Below are 15,515 nucleotides of genomic sequence, written 5' to 3'. Positions count from 1 at the left end.
TAATTGTTCCCAATATGTTAGTATATAACGTCATATTGGCTTCATACTGTCAATAGCTGCTTGAGGAAAATAGAAGGAAATCGCCGAAGTCGGACGGCCCTGCAAGAATCTAATTACTTTTTCTTCAATATCATAAAGGAGAAATCTTTCACCTGACCAAAAAAGCCCAACGAAAATCATCAATAATAAAAAATTTACATTGTTGTACGTTCTAGTACAGACGTTAAGCTCAAACGATTTTCAGTAGTGTTGGCGGTTTATTTGGGATACCATTTGTATTTTGTTTTTGCAAAATAGTCAGGCTGAATCCCAGTTTGTTGTTTTTATAAAAACAACTATTTATTAGTGGGGAATGTATGGCATTGTTTGCCGAGGGGTAAGGCAGGGAAGACTAATAAATAGTTGTTTTTATAAAAACAACAAACTGGGATTCAGCCTGCCTATTTTGCAAAAACAAAATTCAAACGATTTTCTTTACAAAGGCGTTGGGTTTTCGTGCATCTTTCACATTAAGCTTAAGCATTATTTGTTTTAATGTTATTGTACTGTTTTTTCCTATGAGAAGTCATAAAATAAAGAATTTTAATTAATTTAAAAGTGAGAAATGCGCAACTAGAATTGCATAGTGTAAGACAGGACTAACGTTTGCCTTATGAGCACGTTTATACTACGTTACATTATAATAGATTTAGTTAACCCGATGGGTTTCAATTGTCAATTCATTTGCCTATTTGTCAAATAAATACTCATAAAGTAGGTTTAAACGTCATATACATTAGAACTTTTTACCGGGTTAACCTACTTTATGAGGATTTATTTGGCATATATGCAAATGACAATTGAAACCCACTCGACTCGATTTGTTAAACGCGTTACCAAATTCTAGCTGTTTAAACTAGTATTAAAAATATATAAATTTGATTTGTAAGTTTTTATTTGTTTGTTCAATTCGTTATCATAAATGAAAATTTGTTATCAAAGTAGATACTTGCAGTACGGGAACAGACTATATATATTTTCATAAAAATCGATTTATTTTTTATGCGGTAAGTGGAGATAAATTAAGCTCGATTTAGCAATTAAATGGAGGTAATGCACTTAATTCAAATCGGCCTTAATGGCTTCAAACTGCATTTTTTGGAATAAATAAAAGCTGTATTCTAAACGAGTCATTAGTGTTTACACAAAGCAAAAATGCCTACAAACGAAAAAACATTTACGCTATCCATTCATATCAAATGTACACATCAAATAAATTTTCTATATAAAATTTACATTTTTTTGTATTTTCGATATTTATAATTGCAGTACGGGAACAGACTATATATATTTTCATAAAAATCGATTTATTTTTTATGCGGTAAGTGGAGATAAATTAAGCTCGATTTAGCAATTAAATGGAGGTAATGCACTTAATTCAAATCGGCCTTAATGGCTTCAAATTGCATTTTTTGGAATAAATAAATAAAAGCTGTATTCTAAACGAGTCATTAGTGTTTACACAAAGCAAAAATGCCTACAAACGAAAAAACATTTACGCTATCCATTCATATTAAATGTACACATCAAATAAATTTTCTATATAAAATTTACATTTTTTTGTATTTTCGATATTTATAATTGTTTGATTTTTATTATAAACAAGATCAGATAGCTATAAATAATCATGATTTACTTTTATTAACAGAGCACTCTAATACCAAATACAACTCTGCTGTGCAATCAACCCTGTACTACAGCTACAATACAACTTTGATTACCCGCCAAAAATGATTCGCGTGTGTGCATAAACAAACAAACTTCGCAATTTTTGCAACATTTGTCTCCATTCATTGTCATTCGTTTGGTGATTGCAGGCAAATACCGACGCACACCTTTTGGAATAAATTTAATAAATTGTTATTGTTAAGTTTTGTATATTTTGTTGATCTATATAAGAATATTCTGTGAATATGGCTGTAAGTAATGTAGCATTCGAATATTTTGATATAAACTAATTAAGATGTTTCTTTTTCTTAAAGGATTTACCAAGCTCACCACCGCCAGCAACTCCAAGCGATGCTGCCGATAGACGTGATTTGCGCGCTGCTATGACATCTCCTGTGGGCGATTTCGAACCATTTGAAAATGAAGATGAAATTTTGGGAGATCAAACAGTACGCGATGAGGAGGAGGAAGATGGAGAGGAATTGTTTGGGGATAATATGGAAAATGATTATCGTCCAATGCCGGAATTGGATCACTATGATCCCGCTATGTTGGATGATGAAGAGGATTACTCTGAAATGTCGCAAGGTGAACGTTTGGCAGCCGAAGCTGAAATGCGTCGTCGAGATCGTGCCAAAGGCATACACAGAGATGATCGCGATCTGGGCTTCGATCAGAGTGATGATGAGGATGATGTTGGACCGAGGGCTAAAAGAAGAGCTGGTGAAAAAGCTGCAGCCGGTGAGGTAGAAGATCAGGAAATGGTTGAGTCCATTGAAAATTTGGAAGATACAAAAGGTCATTCTACAAAGGAATGGGTTAGCATGTTAGGTCCACGTACTGAAATTGCCAATCGTTTCCAATCTTTCCTGCGTACTTTTGTGGATGAACGAGGTGCTTACACATATCGTGACCGCATTCGTCGTATGTGCGAACAAAACAAATCATCATTTGTTGTGTCCTATACCGATTTGGCCAACAAGGAACATGTGTTGGCCTACTTTTTGCCCGAAGCACCATTTCAAATGTTGGAAATCTTCGATAAGGTTGCAAAAGATATGGTGTTATCAATTTTTCCAACATACGAACGGGTTACCACAGAAATCCACGTCCGCATATCAGAATTGCCCTTAATTGAAGAGTTGAGAACGTTCCGTAAATTGCATTTGAATCAGTTGGTGAGAACACTGGGTGTAGTTACCGCCACAACTGGGGTTTTGCCTCAACTTTCAGTAATTAAATATGATTGCGTTAAGTGTGGTTATGTCCTGGGTCCATTTGTACAGTCACAGAACACAGAAGTAAAACCTGGATCGTGTCCCGAGTGTCAGAGTACTGGGCCATTTTCGGTAAATATTCGTGAATGTCTATATGTTTAAGTTCTTTGATTAACATGGTCATCTTTACAGATTAATATGGAACAAACTTTGTACCGGAACTATCAAAAAATTACACTTCAAGAGTCTCCTGGACGTATTCCAGCTGGTCGTATCCCCCGAAGCAAGGATGTTATTCTATTGGCTGATCTATGTGATCTTTGTAAACCAGGCGATGAATTGGAAGTTACCGGCATTTACACCAATAATTATGATGGTTCTCTGAATACGGATCAGGGCTTCCCAGTTTTTGCCACTGTCATTATAGCCAATCACATTGTCGTTAAAGATTGTAAACAAGTTGTTCAATCGTTGACAGATGAAGATATCGCTACCATTCAGAAATTGAGCAAAGATCCTCGTATAGCAGATCGTATTATTGCTTCGATGGCTCCTTCAATTTATGGCCATGACTACATCAAAAGAGCGTTAGCATTGGCGTTGTTTGGCGGTGAAGCTAAAAATCCGGGAGAGAAGCACAAGATTAGAGGTGATATCAATTTGTTGATATGTGGTGACCCTGGTACTGCAAAATCTCAATTCTTAAAATATACCGAAAAAATTGCTCCACGCGCAGTTTTCACAACTGGCCAAGGTGCCAGTGCTGTGGGTTTAACAGCGTACGTTAGGCGCAATCCCATCTCAAAGGAATGGACATTAGAAGCAGGTGCATTAGTGTTGGCCGATCAAGGTGTCTGTCTTATTGATGAATTTGACAAAATGAACGATCAGGATCGTACTTCTATTCACGAAGCTATGGAACAACAGTCTATATCTATATCCAAGGCTGGTATAGTAACCTCGCTACAAGCTAGATGTACTGTTATTGCTGCTGCTAATCCCATTGGCGGTCGTTATGATCCATCCATGACATTTTCGGAAAATGTTAACTTGTCGGAACCAATTTTGTCTCGTTTTGATGTATTGTGTGTAGTCAAAGACGAATTCGATCCCATGCAAGATCAGCATTTGGCTAAATTCGTTGTCAACTCACATATCAAACACCATCCATCAAGTGAGACAGACGTAGAGGATTCACAGCAGCAGAATATTAGTGAAATTCCACAGGAACTTTTAAGGCAATATATTGTATATTCCAAGGAGAATATTAGGCCTAAAATTTCGGTAAGTAATGGACACATTGATGATTGTGATTTATTTTAAATTTTACTATACCTTACAGAATATTGATGAGGATAAAATTGCCAAAATGTATTCTCAATTGCGTCAAGAGTCCTTTGCTACCGGTTCACTACCCATTACTGTGAGACACATTGAGAGTGTTATTCGTATGGCTGAAGCCCATGCCCGAATGCATTTACGAGAAACTGTTACGGAGGCTGATGTTAGTATGGCCATACGTATGATGTTGGAATCATTTATCGAAGCTCAAAAATTCAGTGTCATGAAGAAAATGCGAGCAACTTTCCAAAAATATTTGGCCTTCCAGAAGGACCATTCCGAACTACTATTCTTTATATTGCGTCAACTCACATTGGATCAGTTGGCCTATATTCGCTGCAAAGATGGTCCATCTGCTACACACGTTGAAATTATGGAACGTGATTTAATGGAACGTGCCAAACAATTGGACATCTTCAATTTGAAACCTTTCTATGATTCGGAAATCTTTAAACAGAATGGATTTTCATATGATCCTAAGAGACGTATCATTTTGCAGATTGTTCAAGAAGCGGCAGTCTAAAGCGAAGAATATAAATTTGTTATCAATATAAGTTACAAAGTGGGTTTGTACCACACATACTTAAGCTCAGTGTAGGTTTCATCAAAATTTGTTTACTCTTAATTCATTTATGTTTTTATTATATCATTTTTTATGATGTTTTTTTACATATATTCATTATTTAGTATAGAAATTGGCCAAATCAAATCGAATAAAATATATATTAAAGGAATAAGTTTGTAGTTGAAGTTTGTTTTTTTTTTCACACTTGAAGATTCTTTAGACCAAATTCGTTTCAGACAATTTAGAGTCGATTTACAAATGTCCGCCTGTCTGGCTGGTGCGAACGCACTTCCCATGATGTAACATTAATTTTCAGCAAAATTTTCGTGGGGAGGTAATAGAAGTTATCCTGGTATTTTAGTTTATTGAAAACAACTCCAACTTCGAATATTTTTTCTTGCATTTTATTGACGCACATAAAAACTACAATATTTCACGAATGCAATAGTGAAAGTTTCATCCAAATATCTGCATTCATCGCCGAGTTATGGTCATTTGAAATTGACCATTTGTCAAAATATAGCTGCTACACGATTCTGTTCGCCTATTACTTGCAAATCGAAAACTGAAGAAATTGCAATTCCACAAAAACAGATAAATGCTGGATGTGTTGCCACATTGCTTCCTGCATTGCGAAACGCCTAAAAGTATGCTCACTATTATGCAAACTAACATGGAAACACAAAGTAAACAATCTGGCAACACATCTGTATTTTTCTGTTTTTGTGGAATTGCAATTTCTTTAGTTTTCCCATTTGTCGTACTAGGCAAACAGAATCGTGTAGCAGCTATATTTTGACACATGGTCAATTTCAAATGGCCATAATTCGATGATGAATGGAGATATTTACTATTGGATAGAGGGAGTGATGTAGTTTTGATGTGCATCAATAAAATAAAAGAAAACTTATTTTAATTTGTCATTTCTTTAAATTTTTACTAAAAATACCATAGGCAAGATTATTGAAGGAAATTTTTATGTACCGATAAAGTGGAGATTTTTTATTATATTTATATATTTATCCAAGTTTTTTTTATAGAGCAGAGGTTATTTAAAGAATGTTTTTTCAACTACTAATATAACGTAAATGTTTTAATGAATATTTTTTAAGTACCAATAGAGCATGAAATAATAAGTTTTGTGTACCGATAGTGTGGAAACATTTTAAAGAATACTCAATAAAAAACTCAGTCTTCTTGAAAACAATTTATTTTTTTTCTAAAAATAGATTTTGTACTGTATATATGTTTTATTACTTATAAATAGGTACATGTATATACACGGCACAATAATTTTCTTCAATCGTCTTCTAAACCCATTTCCTTATTAAAATCTTCTTCGGAAATTTTATTTTTCTTCAGTTTCTTGAACAGACGTAAATCATTGGCCAATTCGTCCAGATCCTCTTGTGTATATTGTGGCTTGCGTTTTTTTGCCTTTGATCCATTAGCTGCTTCATCCGCCTTTTTACGCTGTTTCTTTGCCTTTCGTAACTCCTTTTTAGTTTTAGCATCCATTTTAGCTTTTTTAGTTAGTTCCCAAGATTCGGTTGCTTTTTTGTACTTCTTTTTACCCGGCCATTGTCCGGTTTCTTCGTATGTCTTTACTTTCTCCAAACGTGCCATTTCTTTTTGAGCATTTTTATATTTCAACTTTGTGATGTCCACTTCAAAAGTGGGCCCAATAAAGTTGTCAGATTTCAATGTTTTAAGTTCTGGCATTCGTGGCATTTGTAGTAATCCATAGCCTGTTGCAGCTTTACCCAAATCTACATCCTTTAAACGTAGAATTGCATTACACTCGTGTTTACTATATGCCTGGATGTGTGAGACAAACGCCCTTACTGCTTTATCATAAAGACCTTTGTCTGCTGCTTGCAATTTATGGAGCTTATTCAGTGTGGGTTGTAAGTTGTCTCTATTACATGACTCGTCCTCCAATGGTGTTAGTTCAACTTTTTGATTAATTTTTAAAAATGTCACATAAGCATCTTCATTTGGCAGTAGAAATACTAAGGCATTTCCATAATTCTCTTGACGGGCCGTCCTACCGACTCGATGCACAAAACTTGCAGCATTCGATGGTGGATCCCACTGGATTACCCAATCAATTTCGGGTACATCTAAACCACGAGCGAGCACATCTGTACACAGCAGCACGGCTTTATCCTCTTTTCGAAACTTCTCTATAACCTGTTTGCGTTTATTTTTCATCTTACCATGAATACCAAGGATGAGTCGCTCTTTAAGGAATTGTGGCATTACATCGCTCCAATATTCAACACAGGCACAGGTGGGAAAGAATATCATTATTTTACTATTTTTGGCACGTGGCGATTTAAGGAAATTCAAGAGTTCAATAAATTTTTCATCACCTTCGACTATTTTGTAGAAATTTTGCAAACGAACTGGAGTGTTAATGGTCGATTTTTCTTTAACTGAAACCAAAACAGGATTACGGAGACCAGCTCTAATGAGATCTGTTACTTCAGTGGTTTGTGTGGCCGAAAAGAGTCCAGTACGTCTTTGGCGTGGTAAATAGGCTAGTATATTGTTAATGGTGGCCTTAAATCCCAAATCTAACAAACGATCTGCTTCATCCAAAACCAATAATTCCTGAAATTACAGTTAGGATTAGAAAGACAATTAACATGGGGGTTCTTTGCTTACCAAACTTTTAACTCGTGCCGCTAGATTCAAATTGCTTTTACGCTGAAACAAGTCTTCCAATCGACCCGGTGTACACACCAATATGTTGGGTCCATTTGCAATCAATGATTTGATATCATCTTCAATGGAATTGCCACCAACAATCAATTGTTGTCGCATAAATGCTAATTTCTCATGTTGTAAAAAGCGTTCTAGGACTTCTGATATCTGCATGGCTAATTCGCGGGTGGGAGATATAATCAATGCACCAATTTCTTTGGGTGACCATGGTGTGTCATTGTGTCGCCTTTGTAGCATTTCCAAAAGCGGTACAATAAATGCCAACGTTTTTCCTGAACCCGTTACGGCTTCAGCAGAGACATCTTTGCGGGCTAATAATAGAGGAATTGTTGCTGTCTAATCGGGATGGGAAAGTCGAGTGATATTTTTTATTGAATTATAAATGGGAATGGAGTTTCTAACAAACCTGTACGGGAGTCATTAGTTCAAATTTCATATCCTGTATAACCTCTAACACGGGTTCCGATAGAGGCGGTTTGTCCAACGAAGTCCATTTTTTGCGAGACATTGTAATTTGTGCTCGTTTTTTAAATAAAATCTGATTTTTCTTTTTTATGTTGGTGATCCGTTTGTTTTGTTTTGATTTTTACACGTGAAACCAAAAGAACACACCAAAGCGGAACAATTTTTTTTGACGGCGGCATTGGACAGAAAAAATCTTATAAAAGGGTGTTTATATGCAGCAATATAATATAATAGTAAGTGGGTTCACACTAAAATATGATATGGATTGTTTTCAATTATTTATTAAAAAAATACTTTGTATATGAGCTGAACATATTTTTTAGAGATGGTTATTTAATAAAACCTCGATAATTTATGTACTAATTATTAGCAATTTATATTACTATTATTATTAAGGTATACTTGAGAAGGGAAATACTTGACAAAAAACTTCATAAAAACGACACGAAAATAATACATTTATAAAATTAGGATATTTTTTAATAATATCGACGGAGTTGTATCAGTTGAAAAATTAGTAGATGTCCGTTACAGTGGAGATATACCTCGTACTGACAAAAAACTTCATAAAAACGACACGAAAATAATACATTTATAAAATTAGGATATTTTTTAATAATATCGACGGAGTTATATCAGTTGAAAAATTAGTAGATGTCCGTTACAGTGGAGATATACCTCGTACTGCATCCAATTTTCACACATAAATATATTCTTTAACAAATATAAATATATTGTTGAAAATGCTGCTCTGTATTCCCTGTGGTATATGTGGACCTTAAAACCAACCTTATAAATTTAATTCAATTATAAATATATGTCCTGATTTATATTAGGCGAGTTTACTTGCGGCAATTTTTATCGTTCTCTTTTGAACTTGCTCCATGCGTCTATACAAGGCAATTCGGTTTCCAAAATATTTTTTTATTTGTTGTTTTTTTCACATTTAAATATAAATAAAATGTCAACAAATACGAAAAACACAAAACGAATTGCCAGAAAATTGTCGGTACGAGCAATTTTTTTTCATTTCTATACCCCTTGCCCCTCTCTCCTACAAACAAAGACTTGCCGCAAGTAAACTCGCCTAATCTAAATCAAGACTATCATTGATAAGAGAAAACATATTATATTCCATGGTAATAAAAAATTGAATTCGAGCATAACTCGGTTATTATTTCTTCGCTTATATTAATTTCTTTCATTTTTAAGACTCAGTCTGAGATTTTTTGGATAATTATAAGTCTTTAATTTAGACAATAAAAATATTGTATTCATATTCAATACGTTGGTGTTCAAAATGAATATAATTTTTTCCATTATTTTACTTCTGAAAAGTGCATTAAAAATTCCGCCAATTACGTAAAAATAGATTGGTAAATTATAAAAGCAGCTAGGTGCCGGATACCGGTGTACTGACTTAACTGCACGCAACATGTAATTTTCTGTACTTGTATTTTTGTTTTTTTTTTTTATCCAAAGGACTTGGCAAATAATACTTCCTTCAAGGGTGGTGGTTAAATATACTGTATGTATGTAAACTGTCTGTAACTATAGTAACTTCTTTGAATAAATTAGATATTGAAAACACATAGAAAGGGTGTTCTTAGTAAGGAGCAAAGAGATGATAATAAATTATAAATAGAGCTTATAAAATATCTCAGGAGGACTTTGGGGTGGCACGTTACATAAAGTAATACTGTGGAGTTTAAAAAAAACTAATGTTCTTGTAACGTTTCAAGTAAAACATAAGTTATATTATTGTAGATCCTATATTTATCTAAAACATTTCATTTTCAACATATAATATTCTAAGCTTTTTCCTCGTTCATTTTTTTTATTATTTAAAACTCCATCACTCTTTTACACAAAAGTGAAACTGCAATTACCCTTTTGTACATGTGTTTTTTTACTACACATTTACATAAATATGTCTGGGCAATAACGTGATTCGTACAGAACCGTGCAAGGTGAATTTAGTTTTATTACGTTTGTTGTTGTTGTTATTGTACATTAAAGGAAGTAGTTGTAGTTAGGCAAAAACACATTTAGTTATTAAAAGGAGTTAAAGGACAACGGTTGTGCAAAATAATAAAATACAAGATATTCTGTATAAAGAAAAAAAATCGAAAATTCATTTCTGATAGTTACTTTAAATATTGAATTATACTCCAAAACTATAATGAGCTTCCAAATTGTGTTTTTGAGCGTTTTAACGGGTTCTATTTTAAATTTGAACTATGTCGTCGTTTGCCATGATCGCGATAAGCATTATAATGAAACCACCATATTCACCTTCCAAGATGTTAAATATTGTGCTAAAAATGAATTTTTTGATATGAATTATTTTCGCTGTGTCCCCTGCAATATATTGGGAGAAAATTTACAACCTACCGTGGATAGTAAGTAATATTGTGTAAGCGTTTTAATTAGTCTTTGTCGTTTTAGAAGGGGTGGGTGTGTGAATTTCAATTGATATTTATATTTAATGTCATACAAGGAAAAAAAAATATATATTAGGGTGGAATAGAGTACAGCTAAAATATATAAAAATTTCAATAATATATTTTTCTCTAGCAATAATACTAAAAAATGTAAAGATATTTCGGAGAACTCAAACTAAAGTAAAACAACATCCTCAAACACCTTTTTAGAATTTATATGAGCTCGTTCTTCGATAACGATACTCTATTAATAAGCTAATAACATCCATTTATTTTCTGCTTCTTTTTTAGAATTTACATGCTCATGCAGAATGTCAAATCTCTCACCGACGGTAACAACAATTTACGATACTGTCAAGGCATATCGAACTTGTGGAAATATTTGCAATGACACCCATAGCTCGAAACCCACCAAAAATGTCACTGTACTGCGACCACAATATTGCCAAACTAATCAGGAAATGCTTCCAAAACTGCAATGCAAATATAAATATGTAAATCGTACCCGAACTGCGGCAGCGGTGGATTTTTCCAAATCTATTGAAGTCGCTAATATCAATTGGCAATATGATGGCCTATGCGATAAATGTGATCTGGAGTACAATTTCCAATACCAGGGCTATTGTATAGCAAATGGTCTGTTAAGACCATTCCTAAACTATAATTCCTTTTGGCAGGCGACCCGACAACATTTTGGTGATTTGAAATTTGTTGCATTCTTTTGCATGGCTTTAAATAATTATACAGCCTGCAATCATTTGGCGAATTTGTGTATTTTGTCATTTTATTCATTCGATAAAAATTCGCCATGTAGTAAATTCCTTTTATCACAAGCATCGGATGTAGTTTATCGCTATGGCGGAGCTGATGAACAAATGTCGCATCAACAAATTAAACCATTTTTGTATTATCGCAAAGGCAAAGAAATGGCTAAGGAACTGAGGGAGCCCATTAGGGATATACGTTTTAGTTTGGACGAGAAAATCGAGGTAAGTGAAATTAATTGAAAAAATATTTATTTATATTTTTGAAAGTAAACGAAATTTTTGGTAGAGAGGTTAGATGAATTATAAAGTTTGTACATTGGTCGTTTTTTCTTTTCTATTCTTTTTCAGAACAATCGTATACATTTGTTCAGTGTTCAATATGCCCTGGATGGTAGTCTACAGAGATGGGGAAAATTGCGACTTCAAGACTTACTCGTATGTCCTTTTTACAAAAATGAAATGGTGCTGAGGGAAAATGCCATTAGATTTGCTCACAAATACGATGTCATAGAGTGTGATCTCACCTTGGAACATATGTTGGATATGGCCAAAATGCATGGCAATCAGCGATTTATGGGTTTATTTTTAAATTATTCAAGAGTTGATGAACCGGATAAAATGATATTGCACGCAATACCAATATTGATTGAAGATATAACACTGGAAAATAAGGTAAGGCCAAACATAAAGATGATGAAACAAATATTTTTATATACAATAAACCTCTATATTGCTATATACGATCTATAAATCAATACTGGAGCAAGTAGTCAATACATTTACTCCTCATGAAAATAGTAGTTTAAATGTTGTTTTGTTGTTATGCACATATCTAATCTTCAATCCTTTCAGCGCCCCCAAAAAGAAGATTGGCAATTGGTGAAACGTTTTCAAATGATTGAAACACACGCACGTCACGGTTCCATTACATCAAAAATATCTCCAACCTATGAAGATGTCCACAATCTGTTACTCTATCGTTCATTGCGTTATGTTGAACGTCTGGAAATACACTATGATATTTACGATGATAATCGTATATCTATACCGATTGTGAAATTACGATATCGTCATATTGAATTCACCAACAATACCACATTGGATATGCCTTTGAAATTCCAATTTATTATTAGCCATCAACGTATTGAATTGGATGGCGCTGGTAGTAGCGGAGAGTTGGTTAATGAAATTATGTTACCATTGCTCCTGATTTTGGCTGTGATTGGTGCCCTCATACGTGCTCGCAATACCCGCCAAAGACGTTGTTTGTCAACGGCAACTAATAGTGAAGATTTTTGTCATTTTGCTTATTTTACAGAGTTCCTTTTGCATTTAATATCCTATATGGCTATTGTTTTTCTGTTGTGTTTTCTTTTGTGCATTGCCATTAATTCTTTGACGTATTTGACCCAGACTACCGTGGAATTGACAGTGCCAATTGTCAAAGATCAGCGTTCATTGGAGATTATAATTTATGCTGCTTTGGTTTTAAAGGTTTGTACGAAAATGTATCATTACAATTTATTGAAGAGTTTAATCTCTCTCTCTCTTTTACAGTTGATATTTGTTTTTATCTACTTTTGGCGTTTATCACACTTCAACATCTTCTTCATTGACTGGGAACGTCCCCGATGTGGTGATACAAATCACTACAATTTGAAAAATAATCTTGAAACTTCTTCCGTTTGTTCGAGTGTGCGCACCTATGTGAGTGAAACGAATGTCTCGGCATGGCGTAGTATTTTCCTGGCCAATGAATGGATATATTTATGTGGCAAACAAAAAACATCGACATTGATGCAAAGCATTGTCACATATGTTATAATAAAGGTAATATTTACAAATATTCCAATTTGAATAATATTATTTTAAATAATAACAAAAAATAATTTTTAGATCTTTAATATTTCAAATCGAACACAAAATGACATTACCTTGGAAGTATTTTACATAACACTTATCTATTTATGTGGCTATATACTACAATATGTATTTAAATCGCTGATTTTACAACGCCTATTTGGAAATCGTTTGCAAAAATTTGCCGAACACTGTTCATTGGCAAATATTTCCGTATTTGTATTGTTTGAACCATCCTATGGTTTTTATATACATGGTCGTTCTCCACATGGTTTTGCCGATTCGGATATGACCACAATGATAATGCAGCTGCAGCGAGAGACTCAGAGTATGTGTGGACGTCGTGGTTTACTTAGTGACACCGATCAGTGTTACATTATAATGCCACCTAGAAATCTAAACAATTATTTTGATAAACTGTTGCTGCCATATCAACGATCCTTTACTGTCACCGCTAGTGGAGGAGGAAATACAACAAATTATCCAAAGAAATTGAATACAATAGAAGGTTCGCTAGAGAAAACATCGATTGCGTTCAGCAGTGTGAATCGTTTCTTTTGTGCTTTCATTGATCATGTGAGTATTTCAAGGGAAAAAAGCTTATACAGGAATAAAATAATTTCATTTATTATATTTGCAGGGCATTAAGGACATGGATTATATTATCAAGGAAAAAACTTTTCTGGAAAATCTTCTCAATTGCGAATTTGATAATTATTTAACCGATCGTAAGTAAATATTTTACAACAAAGGTGATTTTAGTGAATGATATCTTATTTCTTTTACAGACAAAGGAACATTCTACATTGATAAAAATCTATCGTTTAGTCAAATGTTTCTCTATGGCAACGAATTACAAATATTTGTTGTGCAATTTTTATTGTTCTTGTCAGTGTATTTAATGTTTCGCTCATTATTAATTGCTACAATAATAATTTATTTTTTTAATAAGGTAATAACACGAACAGTTTCGTTTAATACACATTATATTTTATTGCAAACTAATACCATTTGATTCTTTACTATCATTTCAGATATTTCAAATGCTATTTGTTGGTTCCATTAAGGAAAATGTCTCCAATAAAACATTAATTGATAAAAGATTTTTAATATAAACAATTTAATTAATATTTCTGTTTGCATTTTTTGTGTGTGTTCATTAATTAATAAAACATATTAATATTTTTTATTAATTTTAATTTCTAATATCTATTTTTATTACAACTGAAAATAATTTTAAATGTGGAAATATGGGTAGTAAAAAGATTTAAACATGAAAAAATACAGGAGAATTTGAAGTACTATGAATTCCAAGTATCCTCAAACTTGATTTGGAATGCCGTTCTGCGATTAAGAACTTCAGAGGTATAGCCACAGACTTTTTCTGAAGTTCAAAGATGATCCCTTTTGGCTAATTCGCTTGACTTTTCCATTCCCTCAAAGTCAATTAGTGTGAACTACTGTAAGACCGACCCCAAGACGACTTTATTTCTCTGCTTCATAATTTTCCACTAATATCTCCACAACTCATTTTCGAGACGTATAGTCAAAAAAAAAAGCCCATTGAAAATATTTTTGAAAAATAAAACACAATTTTGCTTTGTTTCATTACATGTAATACGAAGTTTATTTATAAGATAATATGTATATGCATTTTATTTATTATTTTTGTAATTTTGCTGTCGCTTTATTATTATTAATATTTTGTTTTGTTGTTTTTATTTTAGATAAAATTATTAAATACATTTTACAAACTTATCATCAATCAGCTTTACTTTTTGTTGTGGTAATATTAAAACAAATTAAATTATAATAAAAACAACTCAAAATGATATCAGGCGATAGATGTTGAAATCCAAGTAATATAGAGAAGAAATCATACCAACATTATAAACATGATTCAGGGAAGATATATGTAATAATTTAATTGTGTTGAATTGTGATACATACAATTTAGTTCAAAATTGTATAACTACAGTTTTGTTATTTATTTGGTAATAATTTAAAAAGAGTGGAAGGGTTTTAGTTTGTTATGAATTTTAGTGAATGGTAATGTTTTTCTTTTCTTTTTTATAATGTTTCCTTGTATAAGATTTCCTTACATCTCTGGTGTTAGTAGTCAAATGTGTTATTGCGATCAGTTGTATAATTTACTTTTGTGGACAACATGTCTTGTCATGTTTTGGAGAAAAAACAATTTATTTTTTTATATTTCAATGATATATTTTTAATGTTCAATGTGAATATTACTACTTTATTTGATGATTTCACTTAAAAATCAAATGTGGTGTTAGTTGTGTTTCAAGTGAAGTTATATTTCTTTATTTCATTGAATTAGATATCATTACGAATGTAGTAGTATATATTATGTATTAATAGTAGATAAATATTAAATTTATCTACTTTTTCTTGCAATTAG

The 15,515-nt window shown here is 32.9% G+C and overlaps 3 protein-coding genes across 3 annotated transcripts; 2 read left to right on the top strand and 1 right to left on the bottom strand.

Moving 5' to 3' along the window:
* The first annotated feature begins 2,009 nt into the window (after positions 1–2,009).
* LOC133329622 (DNA replication licensing factor Mcm2) lies at positions 2,010–4,810 on the top strand. Its single transcript, XM_061538097.1, has 3 exons — positions 2,010–3,056; positions 3,117–4,208; positions 4,267–4,810. The coding sequence occupies exons 1-3, from the start codon at positions 2,091–2,093 to the stop codon at positions 4,786–4,788; spliced, it is 2,580 nt and encodes an 859-aa protein (XP_061394081.1). The 5' UTR covers positions 2,010–2,090; the 3' UTR covers positions 4,789–4,810.
* Positions 4,811–6,123: 1,313 nt separating this feature from the next.
* LOC133329643 (probable ATP-dependent RNA helicase DDX55 homolog) lies at positions 6,124–8,068 on the bottom strand. The gene is made up of 3 exons (XM_061538119.1): positions 7,967–8,068; positions 7,501–7,896; positions 6,124–7,446 (listed from the first exon to the last, which is right to left on the bottom strand). The coding sequence occupies exons 1-3, from the start codon at positions 8,066–8,068 to the stop codon at positions 6,130–6,132; spliced, it is 1,815 nt and encodes a 604-aa protein (XP_061394103.1). The 3' UTR covers positions 6,124–6,129.
* Positions 8,069–10,207: 2,139 nt separating this feature from the next.
* On the top strand, positions 10,208–14,211 carry LOC133329632 (meckelin). The gene is made up of 9 exons (XM_061538107.1): positions 10,208–10,427; positions 10,761–11,458; positions 11,585–11,908; positions 12,089–12,730; positions 12,794–13,066; positions 13,133–13,672; positions 13,737–13,824; positions 13,885–14,048; positions 14,131–14,211. Exons 1-9 carry the CDS (start codon positions 10,208–10,210, stop codon positions 14,209–14,211), a joined length of 3,030 nt encoding a protein of 1,009 aa, XP_061394091.1.
* Positions 14,212–15,515: the final 1,304 nt, after the last annotated feature.

This window comes from Musca vetustissima, unplaced genomic scaffold (genome assembly GCF_032173495.1).
Source record: "Musca vetustissima isolate MV318-11 ecotype Yass unplaced genomic scaffold, APGP_CSIRO_Mvet_v1 utg14204, whole genome shotgun sequence".
Lineage (NCBI taxonomy): Eukaryota > Metazoa > Arthropoda > Insecta > Diptera > Muscidae > Musca > Musca vetustissima.
The sequence above is the reverse complement of the archived record's forward strand: the minus strand, read 5'-3'. Positions and strand labels throughout refer to the sequence as shown.

Bases quoted from the DNA above. Each gene is read 5' to 3' on its own strand.
- LOC133329622 (XM_061538097.1), top strand. From the start codon at position 2,091: ATGACATCTCCTGTGGGCGATTTCGAACCATTTGAAAATGAAGATGAA. The intron at 3,057-3,116 runs GTAAATATTCGT...TCATCTTTACAG, and splicing joins AGAGTACTGGGCCATTTTCG to ATTAATATGGAACAAACTTT. The intron at 4,209-4,266 runs GTAAGTAATGGA...TATACCTTACAG, and splicing joins ATATTAGGCCTAAAATTTCG to AATATTGATGAGGATAAAAT.
- LOC133329643 (XM_061538119.1), bottom strand. From the start codon at position 8,068: ATGTCTCGCAAAAAATGGACTTCGTTGGACAAACCGCCTCTATCGGAA. The intron at 7,897-7,966 runs GTTTGTTAGAAA...CATCCCGATTAG, and splicing joins AACTAATGACTCCCGTACAG to ACAGCAACAATTCCTCTATT. The intron at 7,447-7,500 runs GTAAGCAAAGAA...CTGTAATTTCAG, and splicing joins CGGCACGAGTTAAAAGTTTG to GAATTATTGGTTTTGGATGA.
- LOC133329632 (XM_061538107.1), top strand. From the start codon at position 10,208: ATGAGCTTCCAAATTGTGTTTTTGAGCGTTTTAACGGGTTCTATTTTA. The intron at 13,067-13,132 runs GTAATATTTACA...AATAATTTTTAG, and splicing joins TCACATATGTTATAATAAAG to ATCTTTAATATTTCAAATCG. The intron at 13,825-13,884 runs GTAAGTAAATAT...TTTCTTTTACAG, and splicing joins TGATAATTATTTAACCGATC to ACAAAGGAACATTCTACATT.